Genomic DNA, 19,008 nt, shown 5'->3' on the forward strand with positions numbered 1-19,008 from the left:
AGAGAGGAGAGCACTGTGGGGGGCGGGGGGGGGGGCTTGCACAGAGGAGACCGGGCACAGTGCTTCACTCCCCACCTACCTGTTCCGGGACTGACCTCAGTTTCCCTTTTTGATAACAGCCCTCAAGTTGAGTCATACTCCGTCCCCCTCGGCACCCCGCGCCCCCCAGCCCAGGAGTATGGTGGGCTCAGCTGGTCCCATCACAAAGAGAAAGGTTTCTCCCAGCCCAGAGCAGCCTGTCCAGGCGTTTATAGCGCTGGCCATAAAACGGGCCGAGCAGCCCCCCACAGCCCTCTGCTGCAACCAGGAAACAGAAAAAGCAATTTAAGAATCTGACAATCAACTAGATTGGACTATCGTTTTTGAAGTATGAGATTTGAATTGACACAGAATCTCCACATATGTGCTCAGGGGAGAATTGAATAGGCTGTCTGAGGAAAAGCAGGATGAGAGAGCGGCCTCCCCACCAATCAGACGGCTGCCAGGGCTGAGCACAGCGCCGAGCCGCCGCGCACACTGCTTCCGCCGTCGTCCCCAAGGCCCCAGAGAGAAACAGAACTGAAATTCTTGTTGTCAGTCAGTTGAGACAGGCCTAGGGGAGGGTGGGGAACGAGCCCATGGGCAGGTGCGCGTGGGAGGACCAGCCACCAATAGTGACAGTGGCCATGGAGGACCAGAGCTTCGTGAAGCGAACAAGGCAGGGGCCTGCCTGAGACGTCACACCAAACGCGGGAAGCTGTAGCGCGAGGCCAGAGAGTAACCGCGAAGGGTGCAGGCGGCCGGCAGTTGTGACAGGAAGCTCACGGAATGAGACGACCGTGTTTTCTGGAGAGATCAAATGACTCTGGCCTTGAAAAAATGTTTCAAGACCCAAGAAGACAGGAAAGTGTCTTTGAGTCTGAGTAGGGTAAGACAGAGCCCCATAGCTGTTTTATTTATAGAGAAACCACAGTATAATGTGATCACATTATTGTGACTACGTTTTGGAGTGAGAAAAACGGAGAGGAAATAGGATTACACGTTCTTAAAAATCAGAATTACCATAAAATCTAACACAGTAAATATTTATTGGCCCCACCAGTGTGAGATATCATGCTAGGAACAGCAAGTGTTACGTAAATAAGGCAGGCAGTCCGTGTCCTCAGGAGGTTTGCAGGGTAATAAGCAAGATAAGACATGTACAAATCGGGCGCCTGGGTGGCTTAGTCGGTTAAGCGTCCGACTTTCGCTCAGGTCATGATCTCGCGGTTTGTGGGTTCGAGCCCCGCGTTGGGCTCTGTGCTGACTGCCAGCTCAGAGCCTGGAGCCTGTTTCAGTCTGTGACTCCCTCTCTCTCTGACCCTCCCCTGCTCACGCTGTCTCTCTCTCCTAGAAATAAATAAAAAAATATTAAAAATAAAAAGACATGTACAAATCATAACACAAAATGGAGTATCGGTCCCGTAAAAAGTAGCAGAGTGCTGTGGAGATTCAGAGGGAGCGTAGCTTGAGGAAATAGCAGGGAGTAGGGAATTTTCTGCAGTCAAGGGCCCAGAGGGTGTAGATAAATAGGAAAGGGGATGACATTGCAGATTCCAGTGAGGTGGGCGGCACACGGTGGGGCTAGAGCCTCAGAGACAGGCTCATAGGACCCAGAGCGCAGAGGGGCAGCTGATCAGACAGAAAGCAGAGACAGGGACGACAGGGATTTCCAAATGGAAGGGGGATTGGAGGGTCTCCCCTTCAGTGGGGGTGGTCAGCTTCGGGAGATACGGAGGAGCTCACGGGAAAGCACCAGTCTTGGGAAGGTAAGGGTGTGCCCCCAAGTGCGGCCCATCGGGGAGCCTCTTGGCCTCCCTCCAGCTAGAAGATTTTCCAGCCTGCCCGTGCTCCCGTCTGAACACTCCAAGACTTCGTGCTTGTTCCCAAACCTGGTTCCTCCTGTGCCATGAGCATCCCAATTCTGCGGTGTTTCTGACCTCATTTCCTGCTCGCTGCTCACCCCAGGACTAGCCCTGCGGCCCTGTCTAAAATGCTGATTGCTTCTCCTAACGTGACTCAGCCTCCGTAAGGCAGCTAGAGAGTGAAGGGACCGAAGACGTTCACAGAGATGATGATCATGGTGGCAAATGGCAGCGCCTCCACCACCAGTGTCTTTTAGAGCCGGCGCAAGACCCGTAATGGCAGACCCACAATGTTAGGCCTTTTTGAGGGTGTCACTAAGTCTCTGGGACCAGATGACATTGCCTAGAACTTTTAGAGGAACCCCAAGGCAAAGTTACTATTGCAGACCCCCATGTTTGCCGCTGTTTCTTACCAGAGCAGACAGATGGTCAGCAGCTCCTACTTATGAGGAAGGTTCCAGAGCACAAGGTGCAGGCTGGGAGTGAGCAGATTAAAGAAGAGGGGAATCATGACAGACATTTACTAAGTGCTCCCATTGGCACTGTCCTGTGTGTCTTTCAGTAGGGTATACACGGCAGGTAGTTCCACTGCACTCGATAGGTGAGGAAACCACAACCCAGGAAAGACAAGTGACTCGCCCCAACTGATGAAGGTTCTGGGGAGCAGGATTGGAATTCGGGTCCCATGCTAAGGAAGACACGGCAGTCTTGATTACTGGCAAAAATAACTGATTTCTTTTCGGTTATGACCTTGACAAATGTGAACTCCTCTGACCGCCACCACACTCTCATGGTCACACCCGCTGGGTGCGGGGCACCAGGCCAAGGCTGTGGGGGGTCCAGAGCATGTCCACCGAGCCCCGACTGGGCACCAGGCATCAGTCACAGTGATGAGCTCTAGCAGCAAGAAGGGCACAGGTCAGCTCTTCTGATTCTTCAAGAAGACGTTTTAAAGTAAGAAGGCCAACAAGACCCAGCGGCCTGCTTTTTCTCAGTGAGAGTCTGCTCTGCGGGCATGGCTAGAGAATTGTTGTAAAGATAGAAAACAAACCAAACTGTAATTTTTCTGGGTCCCCTAAGAGGAAGTAGTAGAACCAGTCTTATTTTAATTATTTAGAAGTGATTTTGATTAGGGGAACATTTGACTGTGTGTGCTGAGTAAGCTGCCTTCTCTCCCTTGAAATCTCCTTGAGCAAAGCTTATTGGTGCATATCTTATTATTCGGACTCTTTGCTAACCTTGCTGTGTGCTGAAACTGCCCTTTAGAGGCTGTATCACACAAGCTTCAGTCATGAGGGTAGTTTTGTTTTTTAAGAAGGTTTTTCTTTTTTTTTAAGTTTTATTTATTTTGAGAGAGAGCACATGAGCTGGGGAGGGGGAGAGTGAGAGGGAGAGACAGAATCCCAAGCAGGCTCCTCACTGTCAGCATGGAGCCCAATGCGGGGCTCAACTCACAAACCATGAGATCATGACCTGAGCCCAAGTCAAGAGTTGGACGCTTAACCTACTGAGCCACCCAGGCGCTCCACGAGGGTGGCCTTTAAAATGTGTGGCCAGAGAGGCTCATTTCAACTGATCAGCTAGAAACCATTCGGTCCAGTCTCCTTATTCCTTCATGTATTTATTCATTCAAGTACCTGGATATTTCTGGTGGACGGGTTTTAATCTCCTGAGGTCAGCAGGGCGCTGCCACCTGTCACATCCCATTGTGCGTGTAGGCAGCCACTCCAGAGAATTACGCCCGGTGTTACCAAAATGTGGACTTCAGGAAAGTTGCTTCATTAACATCACTCAGCATTTTAGATATTTTTAAAATTTTAATTATAAAAATTATATATAATATATATAATTATAAATTATAAAATTTTATAGATATTTTTATAAAAATATTTGACCCTATATGTTCGTCTTTACACTAAATTGTGAAACTAGAATAATTACTACAGATAAAAGGCAGCGTCAGGACACTGATTCGCTGCTGCTCAAGAGAGCTTCGCCTGAAAGACTGACATCCCCTTAACAGAGGGGAACACCCACGCTCAGGTGTTATCAGCCAGGTGCAGCCACCCCAAGGTGGCCCCACGTCCATGGCCACTTGCAACCACGCCCCTCCTCTGCTCATCCTCCTGGTTTGTGAGCCTCAGTGAGGAGACGGGAACCTGACGTGCGGCATCGTAGGAAAGGGCTTTGTTGTTTTGCGTTTTAAGTTGCGACACAGCCCCAGGTTGAAGGAGATTTCAGCCATCTTACTCTCAGGAGACAGGAAGATGTTTTGTTAAAGCTGACGTCACCGCCTCCTCTCTACGTCCTCTTCTGTGCCTTCAGAACACCCCCGCGGGTTGAGTAGTGTGGCTACGGGGCTCCTTTTACAAAAGGGCAGCATTTTGAAGAGGGGACCCTGCACCCGACCATCCCCAGCAGCCTGTCCTAACACTTCAGCCTGTGACCAAGCCATCGCTGACCCATCGTGGCTTCCATGGGCCAGAGGGAAGAGGGGCGGGAGAGTGCTGGGTGTCACAGGCAGAGGGGCAGAGCGGCGCTCGGTGCCTGGGTTCTGGAAGGAGGTGGAAGGAGAAGGAATACGTGCTTGTGCTGTGTGTGGTGAGGTGAGGACTGGGCCCGGGGCTCTTCCACACCTTGCTTCTGATTTCTCAGGAAGGTGGTCCTGCAAGACCATCTTCCTGGTGAGTGTGTGTGTGTGTGTGTGTGTGTGTGTGTGTGTGTGTGTGTGTTAAGAAAGAGACCTACATATAAACATGTAAATAACATAACTTGAGTAGAATGTATGTGCCAAATTTAAAATGTAGATTTTTTTTTATTGTTCTCACTAATGACTTTAAATTGAGAGCTAAGTGATACTTCAGAAGGAGAGCATTAACCTGGAGGCATCAGCTTCTGGTCCCTCTCCTCACAAGAGCAGATTAAATGTACCCAGCCTTGTATTTCTAATTGGGTGGAGGGAGCGTGGGAACAGGGCAGAGAGCCACATGCGTCCCCGTGAAGGTGGTTGAGCCAGCAGCTCTCCTCTCCATCAGCTGAGGCACCTGTCAGTGTGAATAACTCCATGGCTTGTGCTTAGATGTCCCATGCTTAGGCAAGAACACTGTCGCCAGAACCAGAAAGAGGAGTTATAGTTAGTTTACATTTGCAGAGCTTGGGGGTAGGAAGGGTGGGGTAAAAGATAATGGCATGGTGACGAAATGAGAGCATGCTCACGCTAACTCGATAACAAAATGGGCTAAGGACTTGAATAGATTTTTTTTTTAAGTTTTTGTTTATTTTGAGAGAGAGAGTGTGTGGGTGCACGAGAAAGGGAGGGGCAGAGAGGGAGAGAGAAAATCCCAAGCAGGCTCCATGCTGCCAGCACAGAGCCCGACGCAGGGCTTGATCCCACAAACCATGAGATCATGACCTGAGCCAAAATCAAGAGTCAGATGCTCAACTGGCTGAGCCACCCAGGTGCCCCTTGAATAGATATTTCTTAAAAGATGACACGTAAGTGGTCAACAGCTATATGAAAAGATGCTTGACATCACTAATGATCAGGGAAACACAAATCAAAACCACAACGAAGTATCACCTTACACCTATCAGAGTGGCTGTCATCAAAAGAACAGCAGATAAATGTGGACAAGGCTATGGGGAAATTCGAGCCCTTGCATACTGTTGGTGGGAATGTAGTGTGAACATGCAGTATTGAGCTTCCTCCAAAAAATGAAAAATAGAGCTACCGTTGATCCAATAATCTCACTTTTATTTATCCAAATAAATAATGAGCATTTATCCAAATAAATAATGAGCATTTATCCAAAAGAGTGAGATCAGGACCTTGAAGACACATCTGCACTCCCATGTTCATTGCTACATTATTGACAACAGCTGGAAACAGCCCGAGTGTCCATCAGAGGAGCAGACAGATGATCACTAAAGAAAACATAACTTGTACATACAATGGAATGCTACTCAGCCTACAAAAGAAGGAAATTCTGCAAAGAGCAAAGAACCTCTTAACACAAGATTCCTAAAATAGTCAAGTTCATAGACTCAAGCAGCGGAATCTCTGTTGCCAGCGGCTCTTGAGTTAAGTCAGATGCACGAGCTTCGGGGATGCGCTGTACAACGCTGCAGCTATAGTCAGCAGCGCGCTACTGTGTACTTAAAATCTGATCGAGAGGGTAGATCCCATGTTAAGTATTCGTAAAGTCAGAATTGGAATGTTCTTTACTGCACAGTCTTGCTGTGAGGATCAGAGATCAGTGTCTGTGGAGTACTTGGAACAGCCACTGTGCATCCTAAAAATGCTGCCCAGGGCTACTAATCTGTGTTGTAAGACATGCCCAGTTTTTATCCCATACAGCATTGACCGTGGAATGGGGCGGTGAAGTAATCAAGGAAAGTTTGTTAGTGGAGATGAGTCTCAACCTTGGTCTTGAAGGAGAAAGTTGACTGAGGTTGGCAAACAGAAATCAGAAACACTCCAGATAGGGCCCTACAGGGGACGAGTCACAGGCTTGCCTCCGCTCCTCCAGCAAGAGTTCCCCCATCGGGGCCGATTTCTGTACTTCCTAGCTCCTCGTTTCTTTTCATCATTTTAAAATGATGAACACCAGCTGTCACCATCACAACGCAGTGTAACTGTGAACTCTGGAAGCTTTGCTCTTTATTCAGAAATGATGTTCTGCCAAGGCCATTTAAGCTTATATTTCTCATTTTACTCCTGACTCTCTCAGTTCCATTAACCAATTCATAATGAGATTGATAAACTATCAGTAATAATTAGACAACTGTAGTAGAATGAATCCCAATATATAGAATTAGTATATAGGAGCCTAAAAAATCCATAATGGTAAATATCAAATGGGTGCTCATTTTGAAAGTGACTCATTTAAATAACTGCTTCCCATTTGTTGTTGAATCTGCATCGTGTATTCAGTTAGAGCATGGAAAATTTTAACAGTAGAAGAGAGTAAAAACCAAGCTATCAAAATTAATTCACCTTTTCCCAACCCATCACAGGCAAATACAAAAAGGTAGGTAAATTAGTTCTGGACTGTGTTGAACCTATTTCCTCGTTAGGCAGAGGGACTTGTCAACTCGGAAAACAAAGGATGAGACCCATGAACTGTTTACAGATCTTATCCCACACTCCTTGGTAGATAGCAAGGCTCTGACATGCAGTGCCTGCAGCCTCTGGTGGAAAGGCTGACCCCCTCCCTAGAGGGTTGCCATCAGGAGATGGCCCCAAATTCTTACAGGTCTCCCAGACTCAGCTGTCTGCTGTTGTAAGACTTTTACCAGCAAGGCATCCTTTTTCGGTGATACGAAGCTCACTGAGTCACGAAGTGGCCCATTGTGTTTTAGACTTTCACTCATGCTGAGGTGAAACTTCTCCACAATTTAAATTGAAAAGTGAAGAATTTCAATATGTCCAATTGGAATTTTATTACAGTTTGGCTGAAATAGTGGTGTGTGTGTGGGTGTGTTTGCTTGTTCTCTAAACTACCTAGAACCCGGGGAAGACCTGGGATTGGCCAGGTCTGGATTCACATGTAAGATACACTTCTTAACTCCTCTTCAGGCTAGAACATACTCTCCTGCTTCTGAGCTTTTATGCTTGCTCTTCCCTCTGCCTGGAATTCGAGATTTATTACCTCTCCAAATTAGGTGTAAACCAAATCCTATTTTTTTTTAATATTTTATTTATTTTTGAGAGAGAGATAGAGACAGCATGAGCAGGGGAGGGCCAGAGAGAGAGAGGGAGACACAGAATCTGAAGCAGGCTCCAGGCTCTGAACTAGCTGTCAGCACAGAGCCTGATACGGGGCTCGAACCCACGAACCGTGAGATCATGACCTGAGCTAAAGTCGGACGCTTAACCGACTGAGACACCCAGGCGCCCCCCCAAATCCTATTTTAAATGTCTTCAAGAATAAATTTTTGTGGGACCCTCATAATGGATCCTTTCGTGCCACTTCCCCTGGTGGATTTCAGAGCAGGTTGGAAGTGGAGGGATGTCCGGGGTCATGCTAATATCAGAGCACTGTCCAGGGGGTGAATGGACAGCAGAGCCAGGATTAGAACAAACACCAGCCCCCAGGACACATTTGGAAGCCAGGCTCTGTTCTTCATGTGGGGTTCCACACCCACGGACGTGCACCTGCCACAGAACACGTCTGCGTTTTGTGCAGTGACCTGATGAGCCACTGAGTATGTGCATCAGTTATGCACAACTGGCTGTGGCGGAAGCTGAGAGTGAAGGACAGGGCAGTGCATGTCCCTGTGTCCCCTCAGGAACCGGGAGCACTTTGTGATGGCATGTGCGTGGTGTGGGGGTGGGGGGAGTCCTTTAGTAACCGCTTAATACACAGCAGACCATGCACAGACAGTCGTTTCCATCACCCACCCCCTCCCCCCAACCACGGGGAACAGCTGCAGAGCTCCTTGTCTGTTGTTTAAGGCAGTGCTCCCTCCTTCCACTGCTCCCTCCTCATTCCACAGCCTCAGGGACTTTTTCCTGGTTCCCCACTTCCTGGTTTTTGTGCCGGATCTCAATGCCCCCCAACCTGCCTCCAACCCCCACTAATCCCATTTGCCTTTTTGTCTCTCAGTGGCATTAAGTACGTTGATAATGTATGCAGCCATCACCACCATTTCCAGAATTCTGTCGTCACCCCAAACAGAAACTCTGTACCGATTAGGTAATAACTCCCCATTCCTCCCTTCCCTAGCCCCTGGTAACCTTGAATCTACTTTCTCTATGAATTTGGTTATTCGAGGTACCTTAGGTAAGTGGAGTCATACAATATTTGTCCTTTTGTGTCTGGCTTCTTTGATCGAGCATGTTTCCAAGGGGCATCCGTATCGTAGCATGCTCGAAACTCTGTTTGTCTTTATGGCCAATATGCCACTGTATGGATGTACCAGATTTTGCTTCTGCATTCATCTGTTGGTGGTCACCTAGGCTATTTCCACCTTTCAGCTAGTGTGCACAGTGCTGCCGTGAACACTGGCATATGGGTTTCTCTGAGTCCCTGCTTTCAGTTCCTTTGCATATCTACTCAGGAGTGGAGTTGCCGGTCCTGTGGTAATTCTGTGTTTAGCTTTGTGAGGAACAAGCATATGGATTATTTTGCATTTCAGCCGTTAGAAGTGGGAAGCGCAGGTCTTTATTAATTAAAACATATCTTATCAAACTTAACGTGAAGAGCTGTAAATATATGCACTCAATTCATTCCTCGCCTTCTTTTGAGCTCTCAACAATTATCATCTGTATGACTCATTTGACAGTTCATCACAGAAGGCTTTGTGACATCCATTATTCTCTTTAACCGATTATTTTAGAGCTTTTACTGTTTAACTTGTCATGTTTTTACACAGTCCCCCACTGAAATTTTAATCACCTCCAGGGCAGAGCATGTATTCTATTTCTTTGTACAGGAATTCCCCATAGCACCTACCAAAGATCTCCAAGATCTCTGACTAATGAGTTTTCATTTCTTTCGTTATCAATCTTCTGGTTTATTCATAGACCAGAAACTTCTCCGTCGAATCCGTACCTTGATAGAGTTCACTTTGCCTAGATCTGTCCTTGCAAACCTGTTTTTACATGTTAAATAAGGTAACACAACCAATAATGATACTAACGGCCAACATCTGCTTACTGTGTGCCGTACGCCATTCAAAGCACTTCCGTGTTGTTTTCTCACTTCTCAACATAAGCCTGTGTATGTAGGTGCTGCTGTTATCCACATTTGGCTGATAAGGAGACAGTCACTCAGAGGCCCAGCAGCTAGCTGCCCACGGCCACACACCCACCATACGCTGAGGGTGGGCCCCGGGCTACAGGGCCCATGTTCTTACCCACAGACATCGTGAGCAAGGGACACTCCTACCCTAAACCGAGAAGGACACAATGTGCAGCCATGAGAAGTATTCAGCCCAGATGGCAGTAGCATCAGGCTTTGGGGAGCAGGGGCTCAGACCTTCCGTGGGCTCACATCTCAGCCCCCACAGCCTTTTGTAGGTTAACAGCCCACGTTCCTTCTGCTTCCTTCCGCCCGCTGCCTGGGGCTCCTGAGCCTGCCCACTTCTCTGCTGCCCTTAGGGTGGCAGACATCTATCTTGGAAAGAGTGTGGCCTGCGATTGGCCGTGTGACCTTGGGCAAGACATCGCGGCAGCTGGGGGGGTGGGTTGTGGCTCCATTAGGCACTCCATAAATAGCTTTTTCTCCTAGCAAATGAGTTGGAAACTGACCGTCTTACTTGGGGCAATCGATATTTCTTAAAAATAGATGATCAATATACAAAAATAGATGGAATCCATTTTTAAAACCTTCACAATAAGCAACAAATTCCATATCCGTCATCCCACCAGCCCATCTTGGAGGCAGACAGAATTGGCTCTCTGAGTAGCCGCACAAACATAAATACCTCAGGAAAGAAAATGCGTGCTGGCCAAGAGCCCTCCATCGCTGGTCCCTCCCTGTCAGCACCGAATGAAGCTTCAGATACAGGAGGTCCAGAGAGTCCAAATGACTCGCTTGTAGGCATCACCCCCGTGGGAGCCCCTCTGACCTCACCTAGACACAGAGCCGTCCCCTCCCTGGTCCTGGGCTGAAGTTGGCCGCTTAGCCGACTGAGCCACCCAGGCACCCCAGACCCTCACTCTTCATCCGCCCCTCTCTCTGCATCCTGCTCCCTCCTGCCCGAGTTTGCTGAGTCTCCCAGGCCCCGAGCCTAAGCTGATGGTGCTCCGCTCCCAGCGCTGTCTTCCCACACCAGGGCCTTGGGATGCCAGGGGCTTGCTGGGCTCCCTCTACTTGCTGAGATGTCCCCTTCTGGTGGCCCAGGGGGTGTTGCCACACAGCTCTGGGCTATAGGCACCTCCCCTGCAGCTCTACTGAGTCTGCTGTGAGAAGGGGGCTTGGGGGAAGCCAAGGTCCACCTGGAAGCTTCTCTCTGGTTTCCAGAAACACCAATTGGCCCAGCTCCAGCCCCTTTCTCGTGTCTTCGCCTGTCTGCCTGCTGCAGGTTGGACAGGTGACACCTGTGTGCCCGCTGTCCCCACTCCCACCCCCTCTCCTGCCCCGCTCCCCTCCCCTGTCCAGGAGCACAGTGAAGGGCTTGTCACACAGCCAGTTCTGGAACTCTGGCTGGTGTCTCACTTCATGGCTTTCTCGTGGTTCTGATTTCTCCCTTTCCATTTTCAGCACTGTCTCTAAGCAGAGAAAAAACGTCATCAGCTGCGTCACGGTCCACGACTCTCCCTACTCCGACTCCTCCAGCAACACCAGCCCCTACTCCGTGCAGCACCGCACTGGGCACCACGCCAACACCTCTGACACCAAGGGGAGCCTGGAGAATCACTGCACTGGGAACCCCCGGACCATCATCGTGCCACCCCTGAAAACCCAGGCCAGCGAAGTGTTGGTGGAATGTGACAGCCTGGGGCCAGGTAACTTGGGGCCAGGGCAGGCCAGGACCCTCTCTCTACAGGCTGGTTTGCCTGTTTGCTGCTACTAGCGATTGTGTTGTGTGTCAGCACCGGGTTATGGTCGGTCCTCACCCGAGGACCTCACTCAAGCCGCCAGGGCAGGATTCTGCTTACCATCACTTTGCATAAGCAGCATTTTCAGTTTTTAATTCTATAATTCACACCTCGCTGCCTTTACAGTGGCTCTCCCTCTGACTAGGTCAATAAAGAAGAAATAAAAGCCACGCAGTCCCTTATCCGTAGGTGGGCAATGACACCTATTTTAGGGAGTTTCTGACCGACTTCCGGCAGGAAGAAGCCCGAGTGGTAGAGCAGCTTCCTGTGTGGAAAGAACCTTCCCTGAGTCTGGGCAGGTGAGGGCGACGGCCTCACCTCGGAGCTCACTGTTGGGAGGAGAGGTCATGGCGACTGTGTTTGTCTGCTTACACGCTGCTTGAGAAAAAGGAGTCCTTCCATCCCCTGAAGGCTCGCCCTGACCAGTGCACTCTAGAATAAAGACCAAGAACATAACCTTCCCGAGCAAACTTAGTGGCTCTGCCCAGATCGGTAGCCTGTCTTCAGTGACTCCCTTGTTCATGCTCCCCAGTGGAAGAATTCAGGGAACAAACCAAAAGCCGTCTGCCTCCTTCCCACAGACCATCATCAGCCCATCCAGGGCGGGCAATACCTTCACAGAAGCATTATTTAGAAGGAAAGAGGAACAAACTGCCTAAAAAGACCTCGCTTAGATTCAAGGAGCTCTTATTGGGGCCCCTTGCTGGCCAGTCGGTTAAGCATCCGACTTCGGCTCAGGTCACCATTTTGCGGTTTGTGAGTTTGAGCCGCTGTCTCCCTCTCTTTGCCCCTCCCCCATTCATTTTTTGTTCTCTCTCTCTGTCTCCAACACACACACACACTAAACAAACATTTTCTCAAAAAAAAAAAAAAGATTCAGGGAGCTATTCATCAGGAAGGTGACACCCGTCTGTGTCACCTGCTCCAGGAGATCTTGGAAGCTTCTTGGGGCAGTTGCCACGTGTAAGAGCCACTTGGCATGGGCCACTCAGGTTCTGTCCCTGAGAGTGGCCTGAGGGTGAAGAGCAGAATTGAGGATGGGGTCTCTAGGAGCTTTCCTAGAGGCCAGCCCACATAGTGTGGGACACAGGCCATCTCTCTTCCAGAACCCTCTCTGTCTACCCAGGCAAGGGGTTTAGTAGTAACTTGGGCAGGAAGCAGCCCTCTCTAGGACTAAAGGAACCTGTAAAACACAGTGGTTCGCCCAGGAGACAGGATTCCTTAGAGCAGCGGCCCGCATACTGTTCTGCTCATGTATCCCTTAAGTGTTTACAACGATATCCGTCGCACATTTTTAAGTTCAAATACTGGCAAAGGACGTCATTTCCACCACGTTGTATGTGGTGCGTCATTACTGAAGTACTTTAAATGCTGTCAAGACCTTGGAGCTGCACAGTCAACTCCCCGGGTACACGGGCACGCTGCCTTACCCCCCAGCTGACTCCTTGTCAGCCGGGCAGCCAAGGCCGATGTCAGCTCTGTCAGAACCGGCTTCCCCGTGACAACCGCCTCACTTCCAAATTCTATTTCGTGAATGGATGGATAGGGTGGGGGAGTTTACAAAAGAGTCTGCAGCCTGAATAAGGTAAGACTGGACAGCCTTCCACTTTCCTACTGCAACGGCTTGGCTTGGCTTTCGAGGGTCTCTCTGTCCCTCAGCAGCTGGTCAGGCTTTGCATGCCTGGAGGCAACGCACCATGTTAAGTTTCCAGAAGGAACAGGAGACGTGTGGATGTGAGAGAGAAGGTGGGAAAGGAAAACCAGTGGATGCTAGTGCTCGGAAATCAGCTCAGGAAAAGATACATTTGCACATTGGGAACCTGGAAATTGACCCCCTAAATCTTTATTGCCACGGACCCTCAAGTCCTCAGGCAGCCCTACACGCACCGGCTTATGATTGCAGCTTCTGAGGGGCCACCTGGCTGGCTCAGTCAGTAGAGCATGTGACTTTGGACCTCAGGGTTGGAAGTTCGAGCCCCACGTTGGGTTTACTTTAAAAAAATAAAATCTTTAAAAAGAAAAAAGATGCAGCCCGCGATGCACACAGTTTAGTGTGAAGGGCTCGCCTGCCTAATTAACAGGGCTCAAGATGTCATTGAAACCCTTTAAGGAAGCCCAGCCCTTTTATTGAGCAGGAAGAGAAGACAGTCGTTCCTCATCTGCAATCCAAAACACTCCAAACACCAAATTTTACATTTACAGAAAACCCATTGGTGGTGAAGCCTGGCCTGAATCAACACGGGGCCCATGCACAGTCTCTCTGTCATAGTCATTTGTGCTGCTTAGTAGAATATCCGTGTTTTTTGGAGCAAGAATCCTCATGGCTTTGATTACGAAGTGGTGCCCACGGCTATGCTGGGGGTAACCTAACACACTGAACCTAAAACCTGAAATTCTGAATTTCAAAAATGAACGTGTGGCCCCAGGGATTTCAGATCAGGGACTGAGAACTGGAACATGAGAACAGTGAGTTCGGTTACTTTGTTATGTCAGGAACACCCCTGCTCCGAGACACCTCAGGGGGACTCTGTGACGCTAATGATCCCTTTAAAAGATGAATAATGGCTCAAGATAGATCTTGAGCTCATCTGCAAATTAATTTGTTTTTAAAGGTGGCTGGTGCTAAATTTTTCCCGGCCTTTTAAAACAAGATGAAGGATGCATGAGAGAGTGGCCAAATTTCCACAGGTTGGAAATCTTCCAGCTTGGGGGCACCTGGGTGGCTCAGTCACTCAGGTGCCACTGGGTGGCTGAGATCATTCAGTCATGATCTCACAGTTCGTGAGTTCAAGCCCTGCTTCGGGCTCTCTGCTGGCAGTGCTGAACCTGTTTCAGATCATCTGTCCCCCCCCTTTTCTGCCCCTCCCCTACCTCATTCGTGCGCACTTGCATGCTCTCTCTCTCAAAAATAAATAAACATCAAAACAAAATGTTAAAAAAAAAAAGAAAGAAAGAAATCTTCCAGCTTGGAGTTTTGTCAGCGTTTGATGCTGCTGCCATTCCATGAGAGGTGACAAAATTTTGAGGAGAGTTACTGAAACTTTAAGACCACCTGCTCCAACCCCTAGTGAAGACAGGTGAAGAGGCCGAGGGCCGGATTTGCAGGCATAACAGCAGTTCTGTGTCTTCAGAAACCACAAAGGCAAGTGAGGACAGATTTGTGAAGCCGCAGTTCACGCCTTTCAGGTCCTCGGCCCATTGCGCTGTGTGCCCGTGTGCACGGCTCTGAGGTCTTACCCACCGCCTTTCCCGAGAACTGCGTGATGTCTGAACCGCTGAGTGTCTCTGAGAATTATTTCCGACCAAAAAAAAAAAAGCTGGAGCAGGGGGAGGTCACTCTCTCCGCAGTAAGGCTGCTGGTTCTGAAGCAGCCCGTGCTGCCATCTCTGGGGAACCCCATGGGATAACTTTTCCACTGTGAAGAGAGATTTATTTTCCCCTGTGAGGATGTGCTGCAGCCTTTTTAGTGACAGGTAAGAGGCAGGAAGGAACTTTATTCCAGCACCTGCTTGTCCTCAGCCTGTGGATTTTCTCAACACCACAAAATCATCCCAGTCTCAGAAAAATCCGAAAAGTAGCCTTCCTCAGCTTCCTGGTGCCCAGGAGGCCCATGGAGCCAAGGTGCAAACAGGCTGTAGACGGCTGGAACTCCCAGGTGTTCCCTGGGCCCAAGTCGTGATGAATGCTGTGCAGGCCCCAGTCCGTGTTCTCACGGAACTCACCCCCTGTGGTTCTGAGCTCAGGGAGGAGCCCCAGGGGTTCTCACGTAACCTCTTCCCGTCTCTTGAGTCAGTTATGGCTCTTTTAGGAAGATAGTTGAATGAACTCTGCACTTAGACGCCTTCAGACTCCTAATTTATTGGAAGGAATTAAGAGAGCGGAAGGAAAGTTCGACAACTATGTCCCAGGCTGGGCAGGAGCCAGAACTCCTGGGACCTGGGCTGCTGGGGGCCCAATGCCTGCTTCCTGGAGCACTGCTTCACCCTGCCCCGGAGTCTCCCATTTCCAGAGGACAGGACTCGGTTGTCCCAGCTTGGAGGAGACATCTGTTCCTTGAGCATCAGCTTTGGCCAGGGGACAAGGCTCAATAATAAAGACATTAACAAGAGCTAACACAGCTCACGCATTTAACAGCTTAACATGTGGCAGTTACTCCACGTTCTATATACGTTAACTGCTGTGCACCTATGACCACCCTAAAGAGTTACCATTATTCTCCCAGTTTTCCAGACATGAAAGTAGAAGCACTGAGAGGTTAAGTAACTCGACTAAGGCCATGTGGCTGGAACTTGCAGGCGTCTGGCTTCCCACCTTGATGTCTTGGTCCCTTGCAAGACCCCCTCACTTATTTGGGGTCCCCTGCTCTGACCCAGGCCCCATTCCCTGTCCCCGCAATGGTGGTGACAGGCGCAGGCTGGACTCTGTCACACCATTTTATCGAAAATTCCCAACCTCTTCGTTGCAGACTCAAGCTATAGATACCTCGAGCTCAGGGTTTCTCCTTCAAATAGAATTACCACACAGAGTGCCCAGAAAGTTGAAATAGGGGCAGAGAGACAGCCTCTGCAGCTGGGGCCCACACAGCAAGCACGGATGTGGCCTGATGCCAACCTGCAAGGACTTTGGCCCCATCACGATAGCACCACGGCTGAGCAAAGGGGAGGAACCAAGCTCTGCCGATAGCCAACATTTGCGGCTTTCTGTCTCTTTCCCTGCAGTGGGCCCTCGAAACCCCTCAACCCTCCAGGCTTTGAAGGCCTTTGAGAATCTAACTGGATTTGACTTCATTTACATACCTCTGTACACCAGGGCCTGGCTGCTTATTACTAATAGAGATTCCCAGGCACCCCCTCCCATGGGGTTCTAATTCAGTGGGTGGGATGAGAGGACCCACAGGTGCCAATGCACAGATTTGGAGGTCTCAGGACCCACCGCCTCCCTCCCCAGTGAGGCAGCCCTCGCTTTCCTGGAGAGGGAGCTGCTGCCTGTGACGCGGGGAGGCTCCTTGTAGACTTCATTGTGCACCCCAGTCTCCCATCCCCAAGTTTCTGGTGTCCCAGACCTTCACTCTTCATGTTTCTCTCCATCAGCAATTACTCAGTGTTCTCTCTTGCTGGCCCTAGCCATCTCCTCTTTGACTTTGATCTCATCACTCTGAAATTTATAATGGAATTGATCCAACCCAGTTACGTCAAGGGCCTGCTCACTGTGGTGGATGCTTCATTCATACTTAACATCCTTTGCCCCAGCCTCGCCCGGTTCACACTAGGGACCATGGGTTGTTTTTCCCTCAGAAGCGTGTGGTCCTTTTTCTGAGGCTTGTTCATCTATACACTGCTTATCTGTCACTGTGTCTCTGGATCTCAGAGCCCCACGGGGCATGAAGAGCTACACAGACGCCTCCTCCTTTCCTCTGTTAGACTCTCCTTGTGCTTTTCAGTGTCACCAGACGGGAATCCTAAAGTGCAGCAAGCTGGGACGGGCTCCTAACCACTGGGGCGAGCCAAAGCCCGGTGGCCTGTCCGGACTCTGGGCAGGCTCTTAACTGGGTCTGGGGGAGACGAGGCTGGTTTTGATTGGCCAGTCTCGGGAACACGTTACTTCCTTGAAGAGCGCCGTTGTTTCCTCGAGGGGCAGGGTCTTCTGGGCAGCAGAGGACATGTGAGCAGTCTGTGACCTGTCGCTCCTCCTCACACAGTGAACACAGGCCAGCACTCCTCCTACAAGTCCAAGTCCTCCAGCAACGTGACCTCCACCAGCGGTCACTCTTCAGGGAGCTCGTCCGGAGCCATTGCCTACCGGCAGCAGCGGCCGGGCCCACACTTCCAGCAGCAGCAGCCTCTCAATCTCAGCCAGGTGAGTGCCTCCTGACCCTGTCCCAGCGGCCAGGGAGTCAGTGCCACTCCCTGCGATCCCCAGCCTGGGAGCAGGTCGCTGCTGCGGGCCCTCCCCCACCTCATGGCAGGACGCGTCCCGAGGGACCTCCGCCTCCTCTCCATGGGTCACCCTTGGGGGTGTTGGTATGACTGGGTCACGGGGAGGCAGCCCAAGGTAAAATGAGTTGTCTAATGTCACAAAGCACTTAGTGACATGGTGCCAAAGCTTAAATACAGGATGGCCCACATCTTGCCGTTTCGGCCTAGCAAAGGGTAAAACCCGGTGTCCTGGCCCAGTCAGACCAGGGTCCCAGGCAGATAGAGGGAGGCCAGGCCACACCCAGGAAACCCCACACCGAGGGCAAGAGAGGATTTGGAGAGGGTGGGTGGCGAGTAGGTGGAATTCTAAACAAGCAGGGTCTCCACGGGCAGAGCCGGCCTGTGTGCAGAGGGTCTGTGGCAGGTCTGAACTGCCAAGCGGACTCGGGGCCTGCTTCCTCAGAAGCCGTGGAGGCGCGGTGAAGGGGGAGTTTGTGTTCAGATACCCCTCATCCGAAGCGGTGCACTCGGTAAACTGAGGCCGCGTCCCTATTCACTGTGACTCTGGCTCTCTGGGCGAGATTCATACCAACCTAACTCCAAACAGCAAAGTTCCCAAGAGCCTGGGATGTTAGAGAACAAGATTTCAGTGCGAGGGAGGAAGCGCTTGTCACTCTGAGAGGGGCTCCTTGGACACTTCCCTGCCCCATATGCTTTTAGGAGACACACCGGCTCCTGTTACCTTTCCAGCCGGCTTGATCTGCCATCATCCAGCCCTTTCTCGGTCCAGGCTAACGTTGCAAGGGGGGCACCTTCTGTCACTCCTCCGGCTTCTGGCCCCCTCCCCTCTCCCTCCTCCCTATTCCTCCTCTGTCCTCCCTCCTCCCTACCCCCAGCTCTCCTTCCTCCCCTTCCTCTCTTACCTCTTCTCACTTCTCTCTCTTTCCCTCCTCCTCCCTCCCACTTCTCTCTCTTCCCCTCCCCCCTTCTCCCTCCCACTTCTTCCTCTTTCTCCCCGTGNCCGCCGCTGCCGCCGCGGCCCACCTCCCCACCCAGCCCCACCTCTACACCTACACGGCGCCCGCGGCCCCGGGCTCCACCGGCACCGTGGCCCACCTGGTGGCCTCCCAGGGCTCGGCACGTCACACCGTGCAGCACACTGCCTACCCGGCCAGCATCGTCCATCAGGTCCCCGTGAGCATGGGCCCCCGGGTCCTGCCCTCGCCCACCATCCACCCGAGTCAGTATCCAGCCCAGTTTGCCCACCAGACCTACATCAGCGCCTCTCCGGCCTCCACCGTCTACACTGGATACCCACTGAGCCCCGCCAAGGTCAACCAGTACCCTTACATATAAACACTGGAAGGGAAGGGGAGGGGAGGGAGGATGGCCAGAGGGGAGGAGGGAGGAGGGGTGAGGTGGGAGCTGGGCTTTTTATACTGAAGATGCGGCACACAAACAATGCAACGGGGCAGGGGGGGCAGGGGGCAGGGACGGACACAGATGAAACTTGAACTAGGAGGTGGGGGGACTTAGAGCAGAGAAGAGAACATTTTAAAAAAGAAGGGATTGAGGAGGGGGAAATCTATGCTTTTTATTTTAAAAAAGAAAAAGAAAAAAAAGAAAACGTCAGTAACAAAAAACACAGCTCACGAACCCATTC

The 19,008-nt window shown here is 50.7% G+C and overlaps 1 protein-coding gene across 1 annotated transcript in view; it reads left to right on the forward strand.

Annotated features, from left to right (window-relative positions):
- Positions 1–18,705, forward strand: part of HIPK2 (homeodomain interacting protein kinase 2) — a 116,960-nt gene extending 98,255 nt beyond the window's left edge. Inside the window, exons 12-14 of the mRNA XM_077781078.1 lie at positions 11,093–11,337; positions 17,129–17,286; positions 18,360–18,705. Coding sequence (XP_077637204.1) covers positions 11,093–11,337; positions 17,129–17,286; positions 18,360–18,701 — 745 coding nt within the window. The 3' untranslated portion in view covers positions 18,702–18,705. The remainder of the gene's footprint in view (positions 1–11,092; positions 11,338–17,128; positions 17,287–18,359) is intronic.
- The last annotated feature ends 303 nt before the right edge of the window (positions 18,706–19,008 follow it).

Source organism: Crocuta crocuta, unplaced genomic scaffold, assembly GCF_008692635.1.
Source record: "Crocuta crocuta isolate KB4526 unplaced genomic scaffold, BGI_CrCroc_1.0 scaffold228, whole genome shotgun sequence".
NCBI lineage: Eukaryota > Metazoa > Chordata > Mammalia > Carnivora > Hyaenidae > Crocuta > Crocuta crocuta.